General features: G+C 45.5%; 1 protein-coding gene across 3 annotated transcripts in view; it reads right to left on the reverse strand.

Moving 5' to 3' along the window:
- The window catches only part of GIGYF2 (GRB10 interacting GYF protein 2), a 144877-nt gene that overhangs the window by 22979 nt on the left and 94345 nt on the right, over positions 1 to 27553 (reverse strand). For all 3 annotated transcript variants that reach the window (XM_053307978.1, XM_053307977.1, XM_053307976.1), the window contains 7 exons: positions 17830 to 17989; positions 17293 to 17459; positions 16168 to 16259; positions 5013 to 5120; positions 4310 to 4410; positions 3589 to 3689; positions 3121 to 3279 (listed from right to left, as the gene is read on the reverse strand). In XM_053307978.1, the coding sequence (XP_053163953.1) occupies positions 3121 to 3279; positions 3589 to 3689; positions 4310 to 4410; positions 5013 to 5120; positions 16168 to 16259; positions 17293 to 17459; positions 17830 to 17989 (888 nt within the window). The remainder of the gene's footprint in view (positions 1 to 3120; positions 3280 to 3588; positions 3690 to 4309; positions 4411 to 5012; positions 5121 to 16167; positions 16260 to 17292; positions 17460 to 17829; positions 17990 to 27553) is intronic.

Raw genomic sequence — 27553 nt, forward strand, 5'->3', positions numbered from 1 at the left:
AGAGCGGTGTACTACATACTTGAGTTTCTCCTCACAACAAGCCTATGAAGTAGGTTAGGCTGAGAGAGAAATGACTGGCCCGGAGTCACCCAGCTAGCATCACGGCTGAATGGGGATTTGAACTCGGGTCTCCCTGGTCCTAGTCCAGCACTCTAACCACTACACCATGCTGGTTGTAAAAGAACTGTGGAACGTGACATCCAGCCGCCCTTAAATAACACACTGCACGCGTGGGGGCGGAGCTTGGACACCTCAACAAGCTATGGCATGGCTACCACATGGTCTCCGCGCAGGCGCAGAGCCCCCCATTCTTATGGATCTCGATGGATCTCCAGATCTAAAAGATTCTCAAGCATCCTATTTTTAAACTTGCTTTGTAAGAACATACAGAGGAACTAGGAGAATGTCAGCAAAAGCTAAAGCTAATCCCGTGGCTTTATTTATTTATTTATTAAACTTCTATACTGCCCAAACTTTCATCTCTGGGCGGTTAACATAAAACAATTAACACACACATAAAAAGTTAAAACAATTCAACAATTTAACGTCAGCCATAAAATTAAAAACAGACAGTTTTTAAAAGCTGGGAAAGGTTGGGTGAAAAGATGGGTTTTCATATGCTTTTAAAAAAACTGCCAGAGATGGAGAGGATTGTATCTCAGCAGGGAGCGAATTCCACAATCTCGGGGCAGCAACTGAGAAGGCCCGTCTCTGTGTAGCCACCAGACGTGTCGGTGGTAACTGGAGACGGACCTCATCAGATGCCCTCAATGAGCAGTGTGGCTCATAGTGAAGAAGACGCTCTCTTAGTGGGCGGGCCTAAGCCATTTAGGGCTTTATAAATCATAACTAGCACTTTGTATTTTGCACGGGAACCTATTGGCAGCCAATGAAACTCCATCAGCAGAGGAGTAATGTGGTCTCTCCGAGATGACCCGGAGACCAACCTGGCTGCCGCATTCTCAACCAACCGAACTTTCCAGACTACGTACAAAGGCAGTCCCACGTAGAGTGCATCACAAAAGTCAAGGTTACCAACAGATGTACCACTGTTTTGAGGTCACTGATCTCAAGAAACAGGCGCGGCTGGAGTATCAGCCGAAGCTGATAGAAAGCACTTCTGGCCACCGCCTGAACCAGAGAAACTAAGGAGAGGTGTGGATCCAGAAGTACTCCCAGATTGCGAACCTGTTCCTTTTGGAGAAGTGTGACCCCATCTAGAACAGGTAGATCAACATCGTCTCAGGAGTTCTGACCCCGCACAATAAGTATCTCTGTCTTATCTGGATTCAGCTTCAGTTTATTCTCCCTCATCCAGCCCATTACTGCTTCCAGGCAGGCATTTAGAGAGGCTATGCCAGCACTTGAAGAAGCTGACATGGAGAAGTAGATCTGGGTGTTATCAGCATACTGGTAACACCCAGCTCCAAATCCCCTGATGATCTCTCCCAGCGGTTTCACGTAGATACTAAAAAGCATTGGAGAAAGTATGGAGCATTGAGGGACACCATACTTAAGCTCAGATCTCAGAGCAACAGTCTCCAATCGACACCATTTGGAATCTGTCCAAGAGACAGGAGCGGAACCACTGTAAAACAGTGCCTCCCACCCCCCAACACTCTCAGACGTTCCAGAAAGATACTATTGTCAATAGTATCGAAACCCTATGGTATATGTTTAAATAGTTCTTAATGGGGGAAAAACCAGATTACCATTAGTTATGCTTTCAGAAACAAATTCAGAAGTTCAAGAATTTTAATACAAGTTGATTCTTTTACCAGCTATGGCTGGTATGCCAGCTGCGACCCTACTCGGAGAAGTTGGACCTGACCTCAGTCACTCATGCTTTGGTAACATCCAGATCGGACTATTGCAAAGCTGAATGTGGGGCTGCCCTTGAAGACTGTTCGGGAGCTTCAGCTGGTCCAGAATGCTGCTGCAAGGATGCTCATGGGTGCAAGTCACTTCATCAGTGCCACACCCATCCTGCAGCAGCTTCACTGGTTACCGGTCCACTTCTGGGCTAGATTCAAGGTGCTGGCCTTGACCTTTAAAGCTCTCCATGGCTTCGGGCCAGGGTACCTGCTGGACCGCATTTGCCCATATGAACCTGGCAGGGCCCTCCACTCATCATCTCAGGCTCTGCTCATGGCCACACCACTAACAAAGAGCTGGTTGGCAGGGACTAGAGACAGGGCCTTTTCGGTTGTGGCCCCCTGGCTTTGGAATGCCCTCCCTGAAGAGTTTATCCATGCTCCCAGCCTCAATGTTTTTAAAAAACAACTACCAGCACATCTTTTTAAAGAGGCTTTTTAACACTCCAATAATTCTCAATTTTTAGCTTTTAATTTAACTTTTAATTTAAAACTTAATTCTGATTGTGGTTTTAGTCTGACTTTTAACTTGTTTTCTTTATTTTATTAGTTTTATTTTACACTGTATCTTATTTTACTGTTGTGAGCCTCCCTGAGCAGTAGTGTACTGGAGGGGAGGGGTATAAATAGTTTAATTAATTAACAGAATGAATGAATGAATGCTTCGATGCGGTGATTGCTTGCTTCTATGGACAGGTGTCTTTTATACAGGTACTGTAACAAGCTGGGATCAGGAGCACTCCCTTACAGAGGGTGTTCCTCATCTCAGCTCGTTACCTGCATATAGTGAAAAGACACCTGGGAGCCTGAAATCTTGCTGGTTGACAGGGGATCGAATACTTATTTCCCTCACTACAATGCAAATCCATCGCTGACTTTTGGGCACTGGGCTTTTGAGGGTTTGTTTGTTGTTATTCTGTCTTTCACAGCTACAATAAACCTACCATTCCAATTATAGCCTGGTCATTTCTGTGTCAGAGGGCAAACGGACAAAATCAGCAGGGGATCAAATACTTATTTCCCTCACTGTACAATCATAAACAGACAATATATAATAGTCATTAATACAATTAGCTTTGGAAAGTTAGCAAATATAAATACTACATAAAACTGACCACACTTTCACATAAAAGAGAAGGTGGCAATATTAAATTTCTCCAACTTCCTGCACACATACATTAAATTGTGAAGATGGTTTTCTTTCCATTAAGGCAGCAATACTTTTAGCACATATCTGACAAGTCACCTGCTTCCTGCGAGCCAGCTCCTCCTCTTCTCTTCTTTTTCTTTCTTCCTCTTGTCTCCTAATTAGTTCTTCCTGTTGCCTCCGCAGATCCTCCTGTCTCTTCCTCTCTTCCTCTTCTCGTTTGGCCCTTATTTCTGCTTCTCTCCTCTCCTGCTCTAACTGAAATGAGAGAACTAGCGTTGGAAGTGAAGTTCACAGTATGTAAAGTATCGATACAACATACAGTACTGTGTGATTTTTACTGGTTACAGTATCAATTTGATTTCTTATTCCCATTCTTTTCTATAGCTACCCCTTGGATTTGCTAGATAAGGTCTTCCCTACATTATGTGCTTGTGGTCTCTTATAAAAGAGAAACAATGAAAAGTTGTACCACAATTGGTTCCGAAGCACATGCCATGTCACAGGTACTCTGGAAACAGATATGGAGGTGGCTTCAACTGGAACACAGTATCTCCTATTTCTTACCTTTGCAGCTTTGGCCTTTTCAAGCTGCTGCAACTGCTCTAGAGCTGGTCCCTGAGCTGTAGTATCGATTGGGAGATCCCAGACACTGCTTCCTTCCCAGACTGCAAAATCGAGGGGAAAAATAGTCTTAGATTAATGAAAAATTTGATTAGGAAAGCACAGACAGTAGCAATTAGTAATCCTGTGCACTCTGGTAAGTTCACAGGGTATTTAAAGATGTCAGTGCTCAGCTTGGACAGAGTATCATTTGGAAGAACATTTTTCAAAAGGGCTGAGGGAAGGTGGGGGGAACCGAAACAAATAAAAATGCAAATCCAAAGACAGAAGAACTGGTAAACAATGAATAGAAAGTGAGGAAATAAAGAGAGATAGGATAACAACTTGATGTTATATTGATTAGGTAAAGCCAAGAGGAATTTCCGAAGACCTTGCTCTTGCAGCAGTCGATGAAAGTATGAGGTAGGGAGGTACTCTAGCCATAAGGGGGAATCATTTCCCACTTTTCCCCTTATTTGCTAAAGCTCTGGAATGTTCTGATCCATGGCTCTGTGCAGGCGCACACCCAAGTATGATGCACAGAGCATGAAAAAGAGTCACTCTTAACTATGCAGAACTAAGTTGATGTTCAACCTTTTAATAATACACCCATCCTCTCAGCCACTAAAAATAAATTTATACTGAAGCTAATACATTATCAAAATAATCAAAACTGGTTTCCTACCTGCAGCCTGTGGGGCTGCTGACTGAAGCTCCCAAATTGAGCCAGCATCTGGCACTGGAACAGAGCTTGTTACAGGTGGTACCATATTCTGCTCAGCTTTTCTGTAATATGAAGCGGAAGATGAAATATGCCACATCAAAAGATAGTTACAATGCTACAAACTATTAACTTTAAAAAGAAAGTTATCTCCTTCCTCAAAACAAGTATTAAATTACTGCTCACCTTCTAAATCAAAGGTGCTTGTCAAATCTAAAATTCTAAGCTTCACAAAAAGAGAAAGTCTCATCAATATTGGCCAGTATATGTCAGTGCAAACTTTTGCACTACTGCTCAATCACTAGAATGGCCTTCAACAAGAGAAAACAAATATTAGGAAAGGACTAAGAACTATGGACACAGCTGCACTGCATCTTGTTTATGTTCTGCCCAGCAACCTCAGTGGTACTGGCCCAAAGCGTTTCTTAACTAGCACAGAGGGCACCTTCAATCACCACTATAGCAGAAAGGCAACAAGCTGAGGACAACTCATGTTACATACATATTTCAGACACACACTTAAGTATGCATCAACAATGTAAAGTAGGGATGTGGCAAATAAGCATCTGCAAATGTATAAAAATGTATTCATCAGGAAGCCATGGGTGACTGCAGCTTCCTGTTGAGTGTCCAGTCAGTGACATGTGAGATGGCTCTGAATTCTTACCTCATTTTAAGTGCCTGGAACTGTTGCAAGAGGAGAGCCAACTGCTGCTGTTGTTGTGATGAGAGGGCTGCTTTTTGCTGTTGCGCTAGCACCTGTGCATACTGTGATCTTTAAAGAGAAAGGGGGAAATTCACTATATTTAACTACAGAATGATTAAATAATCTAGACTTCTATAGCTTTTTATTGCCCTTGTTTGGAAATTGTAAAAAAAGTCTAGAACAGAATTGCTAGGACATATCATAACATTCCTATCCTAATTCTCAAACATGTCAATACAAACCAGAATAAATATATCCCATAAGAAATTAGCAGGTGGGGGGGGAATCCCCTGTACTGCACAGAAGTGACTATCTGAAATAGTCATATACAATATTTAAGTCAGATTTACTTTAACCATCCATTGCATTTTTTAAAAAAAGTTCTGTCCCACAAGAAATATTCAGTCTCACCTCTGAAATGAACAAGGTTTAGAACAAGGTTTATTTAGAGGGAAAACTCTATTGATCCGACTGCGCCCCCGCCCCCCCCCCCCCCCGCAACGTGCAGGTGACTTTTTGACTTTTTTAATGCTTCAAGTGACACTTCTTAATTCAGTTATTAACAATAATCAAATCAGGCTTCTGTCACATATATGATTTCTTTAAAACATTGTCATACTGTGTTATAAGAATGTTTCTGAGACCTTTATCTGAACTACTATAACGATCATATCATTTCAGTTTCATTGGTGGGCTCAAACAATTTGTGTGTGCACGCATGTGTACATTAACCTGACTCTTGAAAGAAGTAATCAAGCAGAGCTTGAGAAGAATCGTTTTATCAGAATACATTTATCACCAGCATGACAGAATGCATGTTCTTATTTCTCAGGTCCATCCACTCATACCTATAAGTCCTATCCATCTCCAAGTTTCTCATAACAAGGTAAAGTTCTTCTTTGCCTTCAACTATATGAAAATATAGAAATACTGGCTATCTAAATGGCTATATTCATAAATTCTAAAAGTAGCAGACCTATTGCCCACTAACAGTCTTAATCATCAAAGCAGGCCTGGCATCAGAAGTGGTCAGAAATCTGCCAGAGGACCACCACTGACTAGAAGCCCTAGGACTGACAGCTAATGTCACCTGATGGTGCTGGACAGGTTGGGTTGTTTGGGCATGCATCACCAGCCATAGGCAGGACAGGGAGCAAGAGACAGAGGGAGCGAGGCAGTGGGCAACACTGCCTGCTGCTACTCCTCTCCCTTCCCACAATGAAAGAGGGGGTGAGTGGGCTTGGCAGCAAGAAGGAGCAGCAATAGCCATCTCTCAAATTTTAAAGGGGCCCACTGAAGACATCTTGCCTAAGAGCCAGCATTGTTGGCAAGAAGCAATATGACAATATAGTCTTATCTCCCCGTTACTTAAGCTTGTTGAACATGGCAATCTTGCACAATTAATTTCCCACAATGCTTAGCCAGAAAGTTCCCCCAAACCCAAAAATTATTATATAAGCAAAGAGGTTCATGTTCCATGAGGCTGTAAGAAAGGTTCTTATTTTATTCTGTCACATTGTTGCACAGCAAAAAGAAGGTTGCTTACCTGTAACAGATGATGTTTGAGTGATCCTAGGTATTCACACCACTGGGGTACGTGCCTGCGAAAAAGCCCGTTCGGGAAGATTTTATAGCTTTGTGTGGTGCTCCCAGCTCCACCCATGGCACGCATGTGTCCATCAGAAGGGGTGGCTAGAGCGACACAATCCTCAATTCCTGGACGACCGCCAAACTTCAGCGACCATTGTGAGAGGAACTGGATAAGGTAAGTAAGAGATAGGTAAGTAACAGATATGTTGCCCAGAGCACGACCTCCAATTAAGAGGGGAGGTAGGGTGGGATGTGTGAATACCTAGGATCACTCAAGGATTATCTGCTACAGATAAGCAACCTGTTTATCCTTTATGCGATCCCAGTGTATTCACACCACTGGGTGATTAGCAAGCTCCTACAGGAGGTGGGTGTCTTGGATTTAGGATTAGGACAAAACTTGCTTTAGGACAGCCGATCCAAATTGTGCACCTTTGGAGGACCGAAGGTCCAGCGCCTAATGAAGGAGTGTTCCAAAGACTATGTGGCAGCTCTCCAGATCTCATCCATGGAGACACCTGATAGGTTAGTGGCCGAGGAAGCTACTGCTCTCATAGACTGGGCCCTGATGCCTGTGGGTGGACCCTTGCCCTGATACTTGTAAGCTTCTATAATAGCCTTTACAATCCAGTGAGATAAACGTTGGTGAGTGATCCTTATGCCCTTTTTGTCTTTCCTATAGGACACAAAGAGCCTAGTATCCTTACAAAAAGCATGAGTCCTGTCAAGGCAGAAGGCAAGCGTCCTGTGAACATCCAAAGTATGTAGGGATCGCTCCAAGTCAGACTGCAGATTGCAAAAGAAAGCTGGCAGATTAATGTCTTGGTTGATGTGGAAACTGGAATTTATTTTTGGAATAAAAGACAAGTCCATACACATAACTACTTTGTCTTTGTGGAACCTGAGAAAGCAGAGTGGTGGTCTGATCTAAGTGCATACAATTCTCCCACCCATCTGGCTGATGTAACTATGAGAAAGGCAGTCTTAATGGATAGAAACTGAAGTGGCACAGAGACCATGGGTTCAAATGGGCTTTTCATGAGGCCAGCTAGAACCAGAAGGAATGACCATGGCCTCACCGGAGTGCGTATGTGAGGGTACAGGTTCTCCAGACCTTTGAGAAATTTCTTGGAAAGGGAATGGAGCATTGGTTACTCACCATGAAGGCTCCTTCTTACATAGGAACATAGGAAACTGCCATATACTGAGTCAGACCATTGGTCTATCTAGCTCAGTATTGTCTTCACAGATTGGCAGCGGCTTCTCCAAGGATGCAGGCAGGAATCTCTCTCAGCCCTATCTTGGAGAAGCCAGGGAGGGAACTTAGAATCTTCTGCTCTTCCCAGAGTGGCTTCATCCCCTGATGGGAATATCTTGCAGTGCTCACACATCAAGTCTCCCATTCAGATGCAACCAGGGCAGACCCTGCTTAGCTATGGGGACAAGTCATGCTTGCTACCACAAGACCAGCTCTCCTCTCCTTGCTGTGGGGTCCAAGGGCGTCTCACAGATGGGTTATTTTCACCCACATGACTCCAAGGCAGGACTATATAAATTAGTTAGAGTTTAAGTTCGGAAGGAGGAAGCCCCTCCCCAGTTCTTTTAGTACCAGAAGCAACAGGCACAACGATGCGAAGCAAGCCCCTGGTAAACTATGTGCAAAAAACAAGTAAAACAAACACGGCCAAAAACTAACTAGGCCGATGTAACAGTAATCACTTGGCGGAAAATTTACACTAATGGATTTCTGGACGGTAGGAGCTGGCACGAAGGGTGGGTCGAGACGCCCTTGGACCCCGCAGCAAGAAGGGGCCTTCACGGTGAGTAACCAATGCTCCATTCTCTGCTGCTCTGGGTCCAAGGGTGTCTCACAGATGGAACATACCAAAGCTCTGGGTCCCAAGAGGGAGGGTACCAGCTACTACTATGCAGGGAGCACCTGCAGGAGAACTCTCCTCCCAAACGCTGCCTGTGCAGATGAAAACATATCGAGTTTACTGTGTCTAGCAATGGTAGAGGGAGCCCACCAGGTTGCCACTCGGCAGATGTCCTGGATGGGAGCGGTAGTGGGAAAAGCTGCTGACCTAGAGGAATGGGCGAGAACCACAGTCGGAGCCCTAAAGCCTGTGATTCATACACCAGAGATATACAAGCCTTAAGCCCCCTAGCTATGGTGGCAGGTGTCACTGGCCGACCCATGGATCTGGGGAGAAAGGAAACAAAGAGGGACTCAGAGGTTCTAATGTGCTTGGTCCAGCTGATGTAGATTTTGAGACATCTGCGGACGTCGAGCTCATGCCACTCCTCTTCTGCCAGGTGAACCGGGTGCAGGCAAAAGGAAGGTAGCACGACGTCCTGGGACATGTGAAAAGGGGGAATGCTACCTTGGGACGGAAAAGGGTCTGGATTAGCTTAACCGAGTCTTCCGAAAAGATACCGAGGTTTGTGTATACGGACAGAGCCCTGAGCTCAGACACTCTGCATGCAGAGGTGATGGCCACTAGGAATGCAAGTTTGAGTGATAGTATCCGCAGGGGAATAGCAGACAATGGCTTGGGGGAGGGGGGCGCTGAAGGGCCTGGAGAACGGTATGCAGTTTCCAGGTGGGGAAACGGTGGACCACGGGCGGGGACAGGAGAGTAGCACCCTGCAGGAAATGTCTTAGGTGTGGGTGGCAACGGCCAGCTCTCTTAGAGGTACCTGCAATGAGACCAACGAGGGAGAAGGCTTGGAGTTTCAGAGTGATCGCCAAGAGACCCTTGTCCAAACCATCTTGTAGGAATTGTAGCAAGTGAGACATGGAGGCGGACCCTCTTGGCACCCCGTGGTGGTCCAAACAGCGTAGGAACGCCCTCCACATAGATTGATATTTTCGGTTAGTGGACGGATGTCTGGAGACTAGCATGGTGTTCAAGACAGTGTTGAGTATCCGTGGTGCTTCAGGAGGCACTGTTCAGTTTCCAGGCAGCTAGCTTTAACCAGCCTGGATCAGGATGAGAGACCTGGCCTTGTTGCAGGAGATCTGGCGTGACGGAGGGCAGCAGGTGGGGTTCCAAGGTGAGGTTGTAGATCTCTGCAAATCATGGCCTCCATGGCCACCAGGATGAGCTGGGTTTGAAGGAGCTTGACTCTGTGCAGGACTCTTGCCAGGAAGGGGGTGGGAGGAAATGTGTAGAGGAGACCCTGGGGCCATGGCGCCGAGAGGGCATCCACTGCTCCCGCCTTTCGGCAGGGAAATCTCGTGAAGAAGTATGGCAGCTGCGTGTTCGCTGGGGTCGCAAACAGGTCCACCACTGGTAGGCCGAAGTGCTTCACAATGAGGAGAAGGTTTTCAGGTTTGGGCGCCATTCCCCTGGTAGGAGGTCTGAGCGGCTCAACCAGTCCGCTATTGTATTCAGATCGCCCTAGATGTGGAGAGACATCAAGAGGCGCAGCAAGCACGCCCACGGCTGCAGGCTCTTTGGAGGGGTCATGGGCGGCAGCAGAGCGTGAGGGCCAGCCGAAAAAAGACCCCCTCAGTACATGTACGTGCAGTACTCTGGGGGGTCTTGCCATCCAATGCTGCATCCCAGCTAAGTGGAGGGGAAAAGGCAGGAAAACAACAAAGAGAAGCTGAATGGAAAATGAAAGTAAAAGCAGCAGAGCTGTAGCTCTTAGGAGCTGCCTGGAGGCTTGCAGGACAAAAAGAACTGGGGAGGGGCTTCTTTCTCCCAAACTTAAACTCTAACTAATTTGCATAGTCCTGCGTTGGAGTCATGTGGGTGAAGATAACCCATCTGTGAGATGCCCTTGGACCCAGAGCAGCAGAGAATGGGAGAAGACAGTAGAAGCATCTGTGCCTGCATGGCAGCTAGATATGACTGCTAGATGGAGTGTAAGGGATGGTGTTGGAAAGTCCAGCCAATTTCAGACTAGATAGATAGCATAACACCTGCAATATGGCGCCTTGGCAGATGGAAAGGAATGTGCTTCTACATATATTGTTAAGTGTCTCCACTTTTCTGTGTAGGTTTTCCTAGTAGAGGGGTTTTTTCCCATTAAAAAGGATTTCCTCTAAAAGGACATCACTGGGCTCAGTTGCATGGTTCTCCACACTGTGAGCTTCTGCATCTGACGCTGGGGTGTAGGACCTGACCATGATGAATGGAGAGTAGGTCCGGTACTGTTGGTAGAGGCCGATTCCTCTAAAGTCTCAACATTTCGAAAGTCTCAACATGGTAGGAAACCACACCTGCCATGGCCAGTCTGGGGTGATTAAGATGCAATCTATGCTCCGGTGAAGGATTCTGTTTAGTACATGTGGGATTAGAGGTAAGAGAGAACAGGTAGTACAAGGTCTCATCCCATGGGAGGAGGAAAGCATCCCCCAAAGGGTCGATGCCCATGCCTGCTCTTGAACATAACTGATCGTATTTCGCATTCTCCTCCGATGCCTTCGGAAACCCCCCATGTGCGGAATCAGGTAGGTCATGGATATGCTCCATTTGTGAGCATCTGAGTGGTAAATTGTGTGACTCAGTGTGTTGGCTTCCACACTGTCCATCCACTTGATGTGGATAGCTATGGGGTGTTTATAGTGTTGGATGCACCAATCCCATAGTTTCAACGCTAGGCTGCACAAGGGATGTTACACTGTACTGCCCTGATTGTTCACACATGCAATTTAAGTTGTGTTGTCCATCACAAGTTGGACCACTTTCCCTTCAAGCATGGGCCTGAAGGCTTTCATACCCAGGAAACATGCCAAAAGCTCTAACACATTTATGTTAAGTGTTTTGGGGTTCCTGTCGAAGACCTGTTCACTTGGTAAGTCAGGCAATGTGCTCCCCACCCTTCGTTGGAAGCATCCGAGGTAACAATCATCTGTGGCGAAAGTGGTTGGAACGGAATCCCATGTTCCAGATGTTCTTGAAGAGACCACCACAAGAGGGAGTCCTGAATATTTTGTGGAATATGCTTAATCTGCATTGGGGAGCCGTACAGGAGGTTGATGTTGTTTAAAAACCAATGTTTTAGGGGGTGCATGCAAAGCTTTGCATGCGTGACCACACAACTACAAGAGGCCATGAGACCTAGAAGAACTTGTACCTGGTGCGCTGTTCTTGTTGAGTGATATAGCCAAATTCACATGGTGGTGGAGTTTGAGGATTCATTTCTCTGGATGGCAAACTCTCTGGCTGTCTGCATCCAACAGGGCCCCTATGAATAGGATGGATTTTGAAGTGTCAGTTTGGATTTTTTGTAATTGACATGTATGCCTAAATTCCTGAGGGTGAGCATAAGCATTTGCAGGTCCCATTCTTGTTTCTCCTTTGACTGGGCTGTCAAAAGCCAATCATCCAAAAATGGGCATACTTCCATCCCAAGGCGATGGAGATAAGCTATCACTACAGCCATTACCTTCATAAATACCCTTGCAGCAATGGAGATCCCAAAGGGCAGGACTTTGTATTGGTAAAGTTGAGGGCTGTCCATAAAGCGAAGGTACTTTGTGTATGCCGGACGTATTTGGATATGAAATAAGCATTCTTCAGGTCGATGGCGACAAAGCACCTGTCTCCTATTAGGAGTTGAATTATGGATGCAATTGAGATCATGTGGAATTTGGTTGTTCATTTGAATTTGTTGAGTGTCCACAGGTCTAGGATAGGTCAGATTCCCCTATCCTTTTTTGGCACTTGGAAGTATCTGGAATAGAACCCGCCCACCTGGTGGAATGGGTTCTATTGCATCCTTTCCCAGAAGTGACATGACCTCTTTCAATAGGGCAGGGGTTGTAGTGGTGGATCTTATTCCCATGAACCAGGGAAGGGTATGGCATAGCCTAATTGGACTACTGAGAGGACCCATCTGTCCATCGTTATTAGTTCCCAGTTCGTCAAGTGGTCTGCTATCATGGAGATCTGGTGAGGATGGTGCAAGGCATCAAAGGGTCTGGTTTAGAGTTCTTGCCCTGCTTGGGTCATTGAATGTTGGGCCTTCCTCTCGGCTGGCAAGGTTTAGAGGGAACCCTAGAAGATTTCTTGAAATCGCATTTGTCAGTGGCTTTGTACTGTGGCCTACATTTCCCATAGGAAATACCTTGAGCATAGGTTGGTTTTGGTTTGGATTGGTATCTGGTTTGGTTGGTCAACACGGCCAATGATTTTGTGGTGAGTTGTTTTTTTTTTAAGCTTTTCTAGTGTATCATCTGTCTCATTGCTGAAGAGACCCTCACTCTCAAAGGAGGAGTCCTCTATCTTTTCCCTGGTCTCGTATTGCAGGGTGGAAAAACGGAGTCAGGTATGACAGAGTAATGCAACAGCACCTTCCATGTTCTTTGACTCACAATCCATCAGGTGGTGGGGCCATGCGAATCTGCTGTCTGGTTATGTCAGCAGACTTTATTTGAAGTTCCTTAGCTTTGGCTATTACATCTTCCAGCTTTGTTTCAGCAAGTTCCTCCCATAGGGAGTGTTGTTAACTCAACATGCATGTTGTATAATTAGCAATGTGCATAGCAAGTGTGCTAGTGGAGGAAAAACATCGCCCCAGGGAGTCCAACTTACGGCCCTCATCAACTGGGGCTGCATGTTTCCTGCCAGAGCAAGAGGAGGAGGCAGAGGAGTTAACCACCAGAGAGTTGGGTGTCTAAATAAATATTCACACCCCTCTTCCTGGAATTTAAACATATTTTCCAGGCGCCTCGAAGTGGGAGCTGCAGTAGATGGTTTCTTCCAGGCTTGCTTAGAGACTTGAAGTTGCACTGGCAACACTGGCAAGGTGGTAGGTTGGGAAGTTTTAGCAGTTTGCAGGAACTTATAGACAGGGTCCTGGATGTCTTCAGCGACTTGTTTAAGGCTGATGCCTAATGTCTTGGCCATGTCAGAGATCAGAATGTGGTAATTTTTGTGCTCATCTTTTGGTGAACTGGAGGACTTTATAAGCACCTCATCATCTGTGGATGGTTCAGACGGTACCTCCATAACTTGAGATTCGGTATCGGAGTCTGGTACCACGTCTTCTGGGTCAGGAGATGTGACACCCAAAGACGGGATACCCCTTGGGGTAACATCATCAGTTATAGGTGCTGGACTTTGTGGGCCAACCGGATCCACAGGTTGAGCTGGAGGAAGTACTGGCGCAACTGGAGGTAGTGGAATCAACGGAGTGGTCGGTTTAAGTGGCATATGTGGGTCAGTTTGAGTAGATATCGTTGACTAAGTTCTGTGTGCACAGTGGTTGATCCTGATGTAACAGTGTGTGTCACAGCTCATGAACAGTGTAATTCGTGAGGGCGCAAGAAGATCCCTTCATCTCTGGTGGGTTCAATGAAGCTCATGACATGCAACGGTTGATCATAGTCATCAGTATGAATGTATCTCTCAAGAAGAGAACAGGGTGTGGAAGGGAATGGTTGGTACAACCTTCCCTGGTAGCAAAATCACCTCCCCCTTGGTGATGCCATTGTGGCAGTGCGGAGTGCAAAGGGCTGTATGAGTGCACATTCCATGGTTTTCCAGTTTTCCATTTAATCTGGTTATTTCTTTCATCCTCCATTATTTTTCCATGCGTGACAGGTGAAAAAGAGGGACTCTTTGGCACCTTTATCACATCATCAGTATCACTGAGGTCAATAATACTGGGTCGTGAGGAAGAATATTAATAAACTCCTTGAGACAGTGCCATGTTGGCCTTAGACGGTAGCACCAAAATATTGCCGGGGGGGGGGGGCAGCAAGCGGCTGGTCATTAGAGAGTCCAGGGAGCATACCCAAAGAGTCTTCTTGTTTGATGGGCACGGTTTTCAGTTTTGGTATCGTAAACTTTGGTACCATAGGCATTGACATATTTACCGATATCTGAGTGAGCCGTTGTGGGTATCGTCGGCTTTGGGTGCTTTGACTTCGAAGGTTTTCTCGACGCCAATGACTTTGATGTCGAGGGTTTTTCTGACGTCGAGTCCACTTTTAGCTTTTTAGGGGTGGCAAATGTCAAAGCAGTAGAAGAGGAAAACTGACACTTCCCCTGCTAACTTGGCAAAGAGGCACCTTTTAACGTGGTGGTTCTATTTATTTAGCAGGGGAAGAGTAACTGGCCCTATCCACCCCCAGCACAGTACCTCCAGTGACTGTTGCTGGTGTCTATCTTATGTTTCTTTTCGATTGTGAGCCCTTTGGGGACAGGGATCCATCTTATTTATTTATTATTTCTCTGTGTAAACTGCCTTGAGTCATTTTTGGAAGGGTGGTATAGAAATCAAATAAATAATAATATTAATATCTGGCTTAGCTTTTCCTGTTTGGGCTTTTTTCGAAGTCGGGCAAGTGGGTTTTGAGGTGGCATGCTTTCCTTTCAGCGCTAGCATCAGTGTTGAAGAACATTCAGCCCTGGGACTCGGGATCTCACGTCGAGCTTGGAGCCCTTTGAGGGCTTAGCAGACAGCGTTGACCCCGTTGATGTTGAAGGTTCAGTTGGCTTCTATACCGGGGTGGATATTGAGCTCGACATCGGAGGTTGCAGTTTTAGCATCAAATTATAAAGTGCATCTTTCAACCACAACACTCTGATTTTCTTAGTCCGTTTAGAAAATTCCTTGACAAAGTTTTACAGTTATCTATATTACGTTCTTCACCTTAAGATGCTTGATTAATAAGCAGAAGGTTGCCAGTTCGAATCCCCGCTGGGGATTGCCAATAGTCTGTTTCCCAGACTATTGGGAAACACCTATCTCAGGCAGCAATGATATAGGAAGATGCTGAAAGGCACCATCTCATACTGCGCAGGAGATGGCAATGATGAACCCCTTCTGTATTCTGTCAAAGACAACCACAGCGCTCTGTAGGCACCAGGAGTCTAAATCGACTTGATGGCACACTTTACCTTTACCTAGGCAGAGAAGACACAAGGAGTGCCGATCAGAGAAGAGTAAAGCAGTACTACATGTTACATTTTCTGGTGTTACCTTTTTTTGGAAAGTATTTTTCTTCCTTTCAGTCATCAAAAACCGTTCAATGAACAAGAAAATGAAAACTTTCTCTCACTTATCTGTTGTCTGAGGTGGTGAACCCCAGACAAAGCAGAAGAACCTTTTGAGGTGTCCGTACTCATTGGTGGTCGGAAAGGAACTGAGGATGGCATCACTCCGGCCACCCCTTCTGAGAGATGCATGTGTTACGTGGGCAGAGTCAGGAGTGTTGTGTGAAGCATTAGACTCTTCCTGAACGGGCTCCTGCACAGGCGCGTATCCCAGTGATGTGAATACACTGGGATCACGTCAAGGATCTGAAGGATATTCATATTTAGCTAAGCAGTTATTTTTTCTAGTGAACAGCAAAAACGGACAAGTACTTCATGAAGAGAAGTACAAGAAGGTATACCCGGCAACCTGTGATCAAAATCATAGCATGTTGTGTGGAAGCTCAATGCTATGTGGAGATGCAATAGTCCTACCACTACTACTCAAGAACCATGGACACACACAGAAGACACCAGATAATTAAACGAGCACCACGCATAGTCATTGGTAGATCTTTTTGTAGACTTACTGTATCAAAAATTGCTGGTACTGAAGGTGCTGCATTTGATACATGGCCGTGAGTTCCTGTTGTCTAGTTAGTCGTTCCTGTTCCAAGTCGCCCTGTGGATGTGAACAAATCAATAACTGAATATGGATGTGGGGGGAACCATTGGTCATATAAATGCATAAGTATTCGGTCTGCTTGGCCATAATTCAGTGTTATTTCTCAGCTTCAGCTCACCATCTGTAAAATGGAAACTATACATAGGTCTGTGTATATTCTGCACTTTTAAAAAAGTTGGTTACCATGCTAGCTCAACCCAAGAAATGCTTAATTGTGACTTGCATCCATTAGATCAATTAAATAAATATGGAGATATTTTGGGTTTTTGTTGTTTTTTAATTCTGTTAAGTCATGGGGAATGATTCTGCCTCTCCTCTCCCATAAACAACGCTATTTGGCTTTTCACCTATTTTTTGCAGCCACAAGCACTAATTATTGCTTTAAAATCAAAGCTGGCATTCTTCAGCTGCTGAATGTTGTGATTACACCGGGTCACGTACTATACACAGTTTTAATTACAGTGACCCCAAACTGACCATAATTATGAAGTTATCTGGAGTAGTGAAAGTATCTTGATATGGAACACCAATAATATTGTAGATTTTTTTTACAGAAAGAGTAGAAAGGGTAATGTGAAGTTGGCAATTAAGGCCCATAAGGAGGAAGAGGAGGAATTCTCTGGGCTATTCCATGACACAGGCAACTGGAGCCACCACCCACACACACACCACCCGCAGATGTGCAGAACACACAGGCTTATCTAGTTGGAGGGAGAGCACACAGTTCTGCCCTTCCAGTTTTGAGAAGAGAGAGAGTGGCTGTATTCCATGTGCTCAATCAGACCACAGCAGTAAAGTCAAGTGGGAAAAACAGGAGTCAGAGTGCAGGCATCTTAACAGGGGACACACTGTGTGGAAGTCCTGCTCCATCTTTGTTAAAAACAAATAATGCAACACAGAGTGTTTCTCTCTAAAGACCACTGTAGTACTGAGCCTGGCAGCACAAAAACACATGAACAACTATAACTGGGATGGTTCTTGTTAGATTTCCAAAACTCATTGTTTTACATACTGTTTGTCAAGTACTTACTATATGCGGAGGTGGTGCTGGACCTGGAGTGAAAGGAACCCTGCCCCACATCTTCATAATGTCTCCAAGTGGCTGGAAGCTCTCATCACATGCTCTTTTCACCAACAGCGACATTGTGAAATACCCAGCCTGAAACCACTCTGTCATTTCCTGGTTACTGAACGGACCTGCAAAATCACCCAACATAAATGGAGACAAAAGTGAAGTCTTCACCGAGTGTCACAGCCAACAGTCACATGTAGGAATTTATCTGGGGAGACACTCCAAGAATATTCACATTTGTCCACACAACAATGGGTATGTATATGGCTGAAGACAAGTCTTCATTGCTCATATACAGTGTGAAGAGATCTTCTGATGAAAATACTTATTCTATACATTTTCTGCTATAGCCACAAAATCCTGCATTTCACCTAGATTCTACTTACAGAGCAACACTGGTATTTTCTATTACATTGTTTATGTACAGAGGATTGTATATACATTCTCTTAACATTCTTGTAAAACAAAACAAAGGAAATAAGGGCAAAGACTTACCCTGAATTTCTCCTTGTGGATCTTTGTAGTACCACTTTTGCATGGCTTCATGGAGTGATGGTATTGAGGAACCCTTTGCTCTCTGCCCTTGAAGTTTGGATGTTAGCCTTTCATCATCCAGTGCACTGTCTTGCAGATATGCCACCATTTTCTCTGCTTGCTAAAGAAGACCCAACATATTATGAATTATTGGGGCAACTGCCAAGTTAAATGGAGATACTAGAACAGGGATTCTTAACCTGTTTTATACCTACAGACCTCCCTGATCCTCAAGTGGACCCACGACTTGCCACTGCGGCCAATCTGCATACACTGCAACGCTGGTCAAAACCCAGGAAATTTTAGTGATAGTAAAGATCTATACCTGGTGTTTCCATAGTCTGCCTACCTGGACACATGGAGTGGCCACTACTCCTTGGGAGTATGAAAGCATTGCCTGGAGAGGAGGGGATCACGGTGCACAAGTTCTATTATTTCCCAGAGAAAATAGGGGCCCCACACAAGTGGGGGGCCCTTGATTTCGATGGCCTGACAGCCTTTGAATGGCACACACTCTGTATTCGTTTTTGTGGTTCTAAGAGCGACCTTTCCAGTTCTCTTTGATTTCTAGCTTTACTAGGTGGTCTAGGATGTACTGTACAAGAGTTTGCTTAGTAAAAGACAAATAAATTGTGTAGGATCTCACGTTGTGGTGTTTGCCTAGGCATCTACTGAATGGCTTATGTTGACTGAGTAAGAGATTATTTAGAAGTCTATCCACCGTGCCGTTAGTTTTAGAGTTTTCAAATTAGGATGTAGCATTTGATCCCATCCCAGGACAGAATGTCTGCATGCTGAGCGGTAATCTCTGATACCAATGTTTTGACAGTCTGAGTACTAACAGAAACCATGAGGCCACCAAGCGAGGAGAATGCAGGAGATGTATTGCTGGAGTAACTGTGCCACAGTCCTTCCTACTAGTGAATGTGGCAGAAACATGTATACGAGCTCAGTGCTCCAGTCAATTTGGAACACATCCCCCAGTGATTCTGGATCATGGCCTTCCCAGGAGCAGAACTTGGGACATTTTGCATTCCGAGAAGTGGCAAACATGTCTATCGATGGAGTTCGCCAGGCATTAAAGACAGGGTGTATGTATTCAAAGTTGATCTCCCATTCATGCTGGTGTAACTACACAGATGCCCTGCTCAGGTCATCTGCCAAGACACTGTTTATACCCTTTATGTGCAAAGCCAGCAGATGAAATCTGGTGGCCAATGCACCAATGGCAAAGTTGCAGACTGAGGGCACACAGAGACCTGGAGACAGTACCCACCCCTGTCCATTTATGTATGTAATAGCCATGGTGTTGTCTAATTGTACCTGTACAACATGGCCCTTGAGGAGTGGCTGAAAAGTCTTATACAGCTATCTTTCCTGCCCAGCAAGCTGTAAATACACTTTCCTTCCCATTACATATATTTTCCTTCCCTCTTTATCAGCAGGTGTGGTGTGGCACTTGCAGATTTGGAATCAGAATCAGGTGTTGAGTCATAATCCTCACCAGAGAAAATTGCATCAGCCACTGTAGCACCTTGTGGTGTTGTAGAAGGAGCTATGTGTCACTTGCAGAAGAAGCTGAGCTGCCGCAGGCACCAAAAGGGGCTTATGTATAATTGTTGAAGGCACTGATATTGGAGGCCTTGGTAAAGCATCCCCTGAAGCCTGACTGACAATAGGCACAGGGTGAACTGTAATTGGGGCCTGTGATTTGAGAATCGAGGAAAATTGTGAGGTCCCTGCATAGGAGCAGTAACCCCAAATATAATGATGGACAATGGATCGCTTCCAAATATTTGAGTTGCCAAACATTCTGTAGGAACTTAAAGAGTCTTAGTTTGCTGAGCATTCCACAGGCGATATTCATGGCAATCATATGGGAGTCCTGTGGGAGTCCTGTGGCATCCCTGTGGGAACTCCAATGGCTTGTTGTAGCTGTGCTCTATGTATCTCTGTAAATTTGCCAGTGACTGGAACATGTACATGGTGCATAAGGTTGAGATGTGGCATGTGCAGAAATAGCTGGAGGGCACATAAGCCCTTGAGTAGAAAGTTGGGGTCCTCGTCTAAACTTTGACTTTCAAAACCTTTGAATGTGGATGCTGAAGGAGTGTTCTTGTTGAAGTCCAGCAGGGAGAATAATGTTCTGGCGGTAGTTGGGTCTAATCCTCCCGCTAGGTCTCAGGCATCCTCCTCTATATTGAAGATGATGGCTGTATATAACAGTGATGCAGTTGATCAATGTTGCGGCATTTCAGTCCTCGAGTGTGACTGTAGTGGCATCAATGCCAGTGAGATTGATGTCAACCGTCGAAGTGCAGTTCATGTCGATGTCAATGTTTTTACTGGTTGAGCAGTAGGCAGTGGCATTAGTGTTTAGGACAGTCTCTAAGGGTGCTCCAGGACCATAGGTGTAGTAGTTAGCTTAGACAGAGCAGTGGGACTCAAGAGGCCATGGTGGACTAATGACCTAGAGCATCCCTTGATGTTGATGGCTTAGCATGTCCATGGCGGGAATCCAGACTCTGGAGCCCCATAGGAGTCAAGAGTTTGTACGGCTGATGTTGAGGGTGTCGTCGAATTCTTATCTTGGTGCTTCTTCAAAGCCTGCATCGTGGAAATATCTTTTCCCCAAACGCTGTCCTCCCGAAAGTCATAAGCCACACCAGGCGAAGTGGTGCCTGGCAGCGCTGTTTCCCTTAATGGAGACACATCGTGTCTGAAGTTGCAAGTGTGCTATGGTGTGGTGTTAGCAAGCCGAGCTGCAGTCAACAGTTGAGGTGCCGCATTGGCAACAGGAGCCGCTTCATTCTCAGAACGTCATCTTTAGACTGGGCCAAACCCAGGGCCCTCATGCTTTGTGTCTGAGGAGACTTCGATGAAGAGGGCGCAGCTAACACATCATCGTAAACTGCCACCCTTAAACATAGTTCCCGATTCCTCCTCGTTTGTTTAGAGAAGGACTGACAAGTCTTGCAGGCCGAAATAACGTAGGCCTCCCCCAAACATAGCAAACACAAACTATGGCCATCTTCTGAGGGTAACTTTGCCTTGCATTTAGTGCAGCGTTTAAAAGTCTTTTCCTTTCAGGGTATCCATAGTACTCACGCCTTTAACTGTCCGTGGTCAAAGAGCCAGAAATCAGTCCAATCTTTCGTCAGATGGAATCAACAAGAAGAGGCAAAACGTTAACAGTCCGAGTCAAAACCAAGATCAATCCATCCAAATCAGAAAGCCAGAGAATAGTCAAAAAACAGTCTGGGTAAAAATCAAATAGGCAGCAAAAAGTAGAACTCTTGAGAAGAAAAAGGAACCAGAACAAAGGAGCCGCAGAAATTGAGAGAGTGATCTCTACGACGGTCGCAAAGGAACTGAGGTCCCTGTGTTGCCTCCCACCTTAAATAGCCACATGGTCACATGGGGCGGGGCGCAGGGGCCAAAAAGGAGCTGTGGAACTCGACACTGAGAGGCTTCCGCGCAGGTGCAGAACACATTCTAACGGATTCAACGGATAACGAACCAGATCTCTCAGCTGCTTGTGTGCTGTTCACGTTTGGCTGAAAACTAAAAGAAACCAGAGTTTCAAGACGTCTGAGTTGTAGCTTGGCATAGTGTACAGTGGATGTGCATGACGCCATGTGTCCCAGCAGTTTCTGTACTTTGTGCTCAATCTAAGTGGGTTGTACCATGAAGGCAGCTATCCGGGCCTTGATGCACAAGAAGCACTCCTTGAGCAGAAAAGCCTGTTGTGATTCTACATCGAGGATGGCCCCGATGTCTATCTTCTTCATTGACCATAGTCTGGACTTTGTACAACTGACCTGGACACCCCGATCCTTGAGCAGATTCAGGACTGCTGAAACCTGCAAAGCGAACTCATCTTCCTACCAGCTTGCCAAAAGCCATTCGTTGAGGAATGGAAAAATTGTCAACCCCTGCGACTGTAGGTGTGCTATGATAATGGCCATGCACTTTGTAAATACCCGGGGTGTCGTTGCCAAGCCAAATGGCAGGACGTTGTACTGATATATCTGGTACGCCCTCCACCACTACTCACGAACCTGAGGCGCTGCCTTTGGATATGCTGGATCCTGATGTGGAAGTGTCTTGGAAATCCAATGTTGTGAACCATTCCTCCCCATGAAGGAGAGGAAGGATGTTCTGCAATGTCACCATACAAAACTTGCGCATATCCACGTGAGGGTTGAGCCACTGTAGGTGCATGATTGGCTGTAGACGTCCGTCCCAATGGGGGACTGGAAGTAGCGGGAGTAAAAATCCCACCACTGATCCGTCCACTGAACCAGCAAGACCGCCTCCTTGTCCAAGAGAACCTGAACTTCCTCTATCAGCTGTGGGGATGCTGGCTTGTACGTGATTCCGTTGGACGGTAGAGTTGTGAACTCTATCTCATAGCCCGTCTAGACCAGTGTTTCTCAACGTTTTTGGAGTCATGGACCAGTACATTATACATGCATAGTTTTCTGGACCAGCAGTTGGTAAGGGGTACACCCCCTCACCCCCAACCCTAGGTACCTCTCAAAAACCAATTTTGGGCAACTCTCCGGAGCTCATTTCAAGGCAGCCTTTGCTGTTGGATAATGTTCATTTCGATTTTATAGACCTCTATCATGTCCCCCCGTAGTCGTCTTTTTTCTAAACTAAAAAGCCCCAGGTGTTGTAGCCTTGCCTCATCAGAAAGAAATAAAATCATGCATGGTGTGGAGAAAGTGGATAGAGAGAAATTCTTCTCCCTCTCACGTAACACTAGAACCAGGGGTCATCCCATGAATTTGATTGCCAGGAAATCTAGGACCAGCAAACGGAAGTACTTTTTCACACAACACATAATCAACTTCTGGAATTCTCTGCCACGAGATGTAGTGACAGCCAACAAACTGGATGGCTTTAAGAGGGGTTTGGATAACTTCATGGAGAAGAGGTCTATCAATGGCTACTAGTCGGAGGCCTATAGGCCACCTCCAGCTTCAAGGGCAGGATGCCTCTAAGTACCAGTTGCAGGGGAATAACAGCAGGAGAGAAGGCATGCCCTCAACTCTTGCCTGTGGCTTCCAGCGGCATCTGGTGAGCCACTGTGCGAAACAGGATGCTGGACTAGATGGGCCTTGGGCATGATCCAGCAGGGCGGTTCTTATGTTCTTCTGAAAGGTGCTCTAGGCCCCTGATCATCTTGGTTGCCCTCTTCTGCACCTTTTCCCGTTCTACAATGTTCTTTTTTAGATGTGATGACCAGAACTGTACGCAGTACTCCAGGTGTGGCCGCACCATAGTTTTGAATAAAGGCATTATACACTGAGGGAAATAAGTATTTGATCCCCTGCTGATTTTGTCCGTTTGCCCTCTGACACAGAAATGACCAGGCTATAATTGGAATGGTAGGTTTATTGTAGCTGTGAGAGACAGAATAACAACAAACAAACCCTCAAAAGCCCAGTGCCCAAAAGTCAGCGATGGATTTGCATTGTAGTGAGGGAAATAAATATCCGATCCCCTATCAACCAGCAAGATTTCAGGCTCCCAGGTGTCTTTTCACTATATGCAGGTAACGAGCTGAGATGAGGAACACCCTCTGTAAGGGAGTGCTCCTAATCCCAGCTTGTTACAGTACCTGTATAAAAGACACCTGTCCATAGAAGCAAGCAATCACTCAGCTTCCAAACTCACCACCATGCCCAAGACCAAAGAGCTGTCGAAGGATGTCAGGGACAAGGTTGTAGACCTGCACAAGGCTGGACTGGGCTACAAGACTATCGCCAAGCAGCTTGGTGAGAAGGTGACTACAGTTGGCACGATAACTCGCAAAAGGAAGAAACACAAAATAACTGTCAATCTCCCTCGGTCTGGGGCTCCATGCAAGATCTCACCTCGTGGAGTTGCAATGATCATGAGAACGGTGACAAAGCAGCCCAGAACTACACAGGGGGAACTTGTCAATGATCTCAGGGCAGCTGGAACCATAGTCACCAAGAAAACAATTGGTAACACACTACGCCGTGAAGGACTGAAATCTTGCAGTGCCCGCAAGGTCCCCCTGCTCAAGGCAGCACATGTACAGGCCTGTCTGCAGTTTGCCAATGCACATCTGAATGATCCAGAGGAGAACTGGGCGAAAGTGTTGTGGTCAGATGAGACCAAAATCGAGCTCTTTGGCATCAACTCAACTTGCCGTGTGTGGAGGAGGAGGAATGCTGCCTATGAGCCCAAGAACACCATCCCCACCGTCAAACATGGAGGTGGACACAGTATGCTTTGGGGGTGTTTTTCTGCTAAGGGGACAGGACACCTTCACCGCATCGAAGGGACGATGGACGGGACCATGTACCATCAGATCTTGGCTGAGCACCTCCTTCCTTCAGCCAGGGCATTGAGAATGGGTCGTGGATGGGTATTCCAGCATGACAATGACCCAATACACACAGCCAAGGCAACAAAGGAGTGGCTCAAGAAGAAGCACATGAAGGTCCTGGAGTGGCCCAGCCAATCTCCAGACCTTAATCCCATAGAAAATCTGTGGAGGGAGCTGAAGGTTCGGGTTGCCAAACATCAGCCTCGAAACCTTTCTGACTTGGAGAGGATCTGCAAAGAGGAGTGGGACAACATCCCTCCTGGGTTGTGTGCAAACCTGGTGGCCAACTACAAGAAACGTCTGACCTCTGTGATTGCCAACAAGGGTTTTGCCACCAAGTACGAAGACATCTTTTGTGAAGGGATCGAATACTTATTTCCCTCACTACAATGCAAATCCATCGCTGACTTTTGGGCACTGGGCTTTTGAGGGTTTTTTTGTTGTTATTCTGTCTCTCACAGCTACAATAAACCTACCATTCCACTTATAGCCTGGTCATTTCTGTGTCAGAGGGCAAACGGACAAAATCAGCAGGGGATCAAATACTTATTTCCCTCACTGTAATATTAGCTATTTTATTTTCAATCCCCTTCCTAATGATCCCTCCCACGGAATTGGCCTTTTTCACAGCTGCCGCACATTAAATCCACACTTTCAACGAGCTGTCCACCATGACCCCAAGATCCCTCTCCTGGTCAGTCACCGACAGCTCAGATCCCATCAACATATACTTGAAGTTGGGTTTTTTCTTCCCATTATGCATCACTTTACACTTGCCAACACTGAACCAACCTTGTCGCCCACTCACCCAGTTTGGAGAGATCCTTTTGCAGCTCTTCACTATCTATCTATCTATCTATCCATCTATCCATCTATCCATCTATCCATCTATCCATCTATCCATCTATCCATCTATCCATCTATCCATCTATCCATCCATCCATCTATCCATCCATCCATCCATCCATCCATCCATCCATCCATCTATCCATCCATCCATCCATCTATCCATCCATCCATCTATCCATCCATCCATCTATCCATCCATCCATCTATCCATCCATCCATCTATCTATCCATCCATCCATCCATCTATCCATCCATCCATCTATCCATCCATCCATCCATCTATCCATCCATCCATCCATCTATCCATCCATCTATCTATCCATCCATCCATCCATCCATCCATCTATCTATCCATCCATCCATCTATCTATCTATCCATCCATCTATCTATCCATCTATCTCCCTCCCTCCCTCGGTGGTTAACAATAGCATAGAACAAGTTAAAAAAATATACAAAAACTTAACAATTTAACAATTTAAAAATAAACCAGAATTTAAAACATAAAAACTTAGGAAACTGAGAAAGCTTGGAAGAAAAAATGGGTTTTCAGGCAAAACAATCAGTCTTGGATTTCACTACTCGAAAGAGTTTGGTATCATCTGCAAATTTGGCCACAGAGCTCTGCCTGTCTCACTGTACCTGCACCTGGAACAAGTAGCATTTCTGAGAATCCTACCTTGAGGGTCCTGGCATTCAATACACTACCTATCAGCCTAAATTTGGCTTCCAGGACCTGCCGACTACATTTTCCCACATCGTTGATGCCAATGTGCACCACGACAGCTGTCTCCTCCCCAGCACTGCCTAAGAGCCTATCTAGACACTGTGTGATGTCCGCAACCTTCGCACCAGGCAGGCAAGTCACCGAGCGGTCAACACACGGGTCACAAACCCATCTCTTTATACCTCTATATGAGTGATTGAATCACCCACTACAAGGAGACCCTCATCCCCCGCAGCTAAGATGGATTGAATGTTGAAAGTTGGTATTGGGAGCTCTTGGAAAGGTTATTCTGGTGGACAGGTCATGCGATCTAAGATGCTGTTTCTCCGAGTCGGTGGCTTTCGGGTGTGGGCCTTGAGAATTCCTTGTTTTTTGATTGAAAGGTTTCCTATTGAAGCATTGATAAGGCTTATAGTAGTCCTTCTTCTCTTATTGCTTGTAAGAATATTGTCGTCTGCCAAAGGAACAATATTTGGAAGAGTAATTCTAGGAAGGCGTGGAGAACATTTTTGCCGTGAATTTGGATTTTTTTTTTTTTTTTTAAGGATTCCATGGTGGAGTCTGGATTCACAGAAAATACCTTTTTCATCAAATCTCCACTATGTCCTTCATGTCAGGTTGGAGAACAGTGGACCACAGCCATGCATGCCTCTGCAGGGAGATAGCGGTTGCTAAAGTGTACGACTCTGTTTCTGCCAGGTACTTGGCAATGCTCAATTGTTGCCTAGTAAAGAGGGTAACTGAGGTGTGAATGTCATTAAACACTCCTATGTCACCTAAGCCCTAAACGGCTTAGTTCCTGGGTATTTAAGAGAGCGTCTTCTTCACTATGAACCCCACCACCCATTGAGGTCATCTGAGGAGGTCCATCTCCAGTTACCGCCAACTCGTTTGGTGGTCACACAGAGACGGGCCTTCTCAGTTGCTCCCCCGAGATTGTGGAATGCGCTCCCTGCTAAATTACAATCCGCCTCCATCTCTGGCAATCTTTAAAAAACATTTGAAAACCCATTTTTTTACCCAAGCTTTCTCAGGTTTTTTTAAAAAATGTTTGTTTAATTTCATGGTTTTTAAATTATTGTATTGTTTTAACTTTTATATGTGTTGTTATATGTTGAACTGTTTTAACTTTTATATGTGTTTTAATTGTTGTTAGCCACCCAGAGATGTAAGTTTGGATGGGGTATAAATTTGATAAATAAATAAATAAATTTGATAAATAAATAATTAAACTTAACCAAGAATTCCTCTGGAGACAAATCAGCTTGTTCATTAAAGAGAGAATCCCACAAAGACTGAGAGTGCTTGGCAAACTGCAGTGTAGTTTGCAATTTTGACAGCAAGACAAGAGGTTGAGTAAATCTTGCAACCCATTAATCTAACTCGCGGCCCATTATATCTAACTCGCGACCCTCCTTGTCCCCCGGGGTGGTATGCCTCCTCCCGGTCTTGGAAGAAGAAGCACAGTCCACGACTACAGAATTGGGAGACGGATGTTTAATCAGAAAACTGTTCTCTTCCTCCTAGATCCTGTACACATTTTTTCCAGGCATCTGGAAGTGGGGGCAGAAGTTTGGAGAACCTCCCACGCAGACTTAGCAGCTTTGGTAACCACGGGAGCATAGGAAGGTGCACAGGTTGTGTGGTAGCCTTTGAACTGAAAAACTTATATACTGAATCGGCCACATCTTGCGTTTGTTCCTTCAGCTCTAAACCCAGTGCCGTAGCCATGTCACTGATCTGG

This window comes from Hemicordylus capensis, chromosome 3 (genome assembly GCF_027244095.1).
Source record: "Hemicordylus capensis ecotype Gifberg chromosome 3, rHemCap1.1.pri, whole genome shotgun sequence".
Classification (NCBI taxonomy): domain Eukaryota; kingdom Metazoa; phylum Chordata; class Lepidosauria; order Squamata; family Cordylidae; genus Hemicordylus; species Hemicordylus capensis.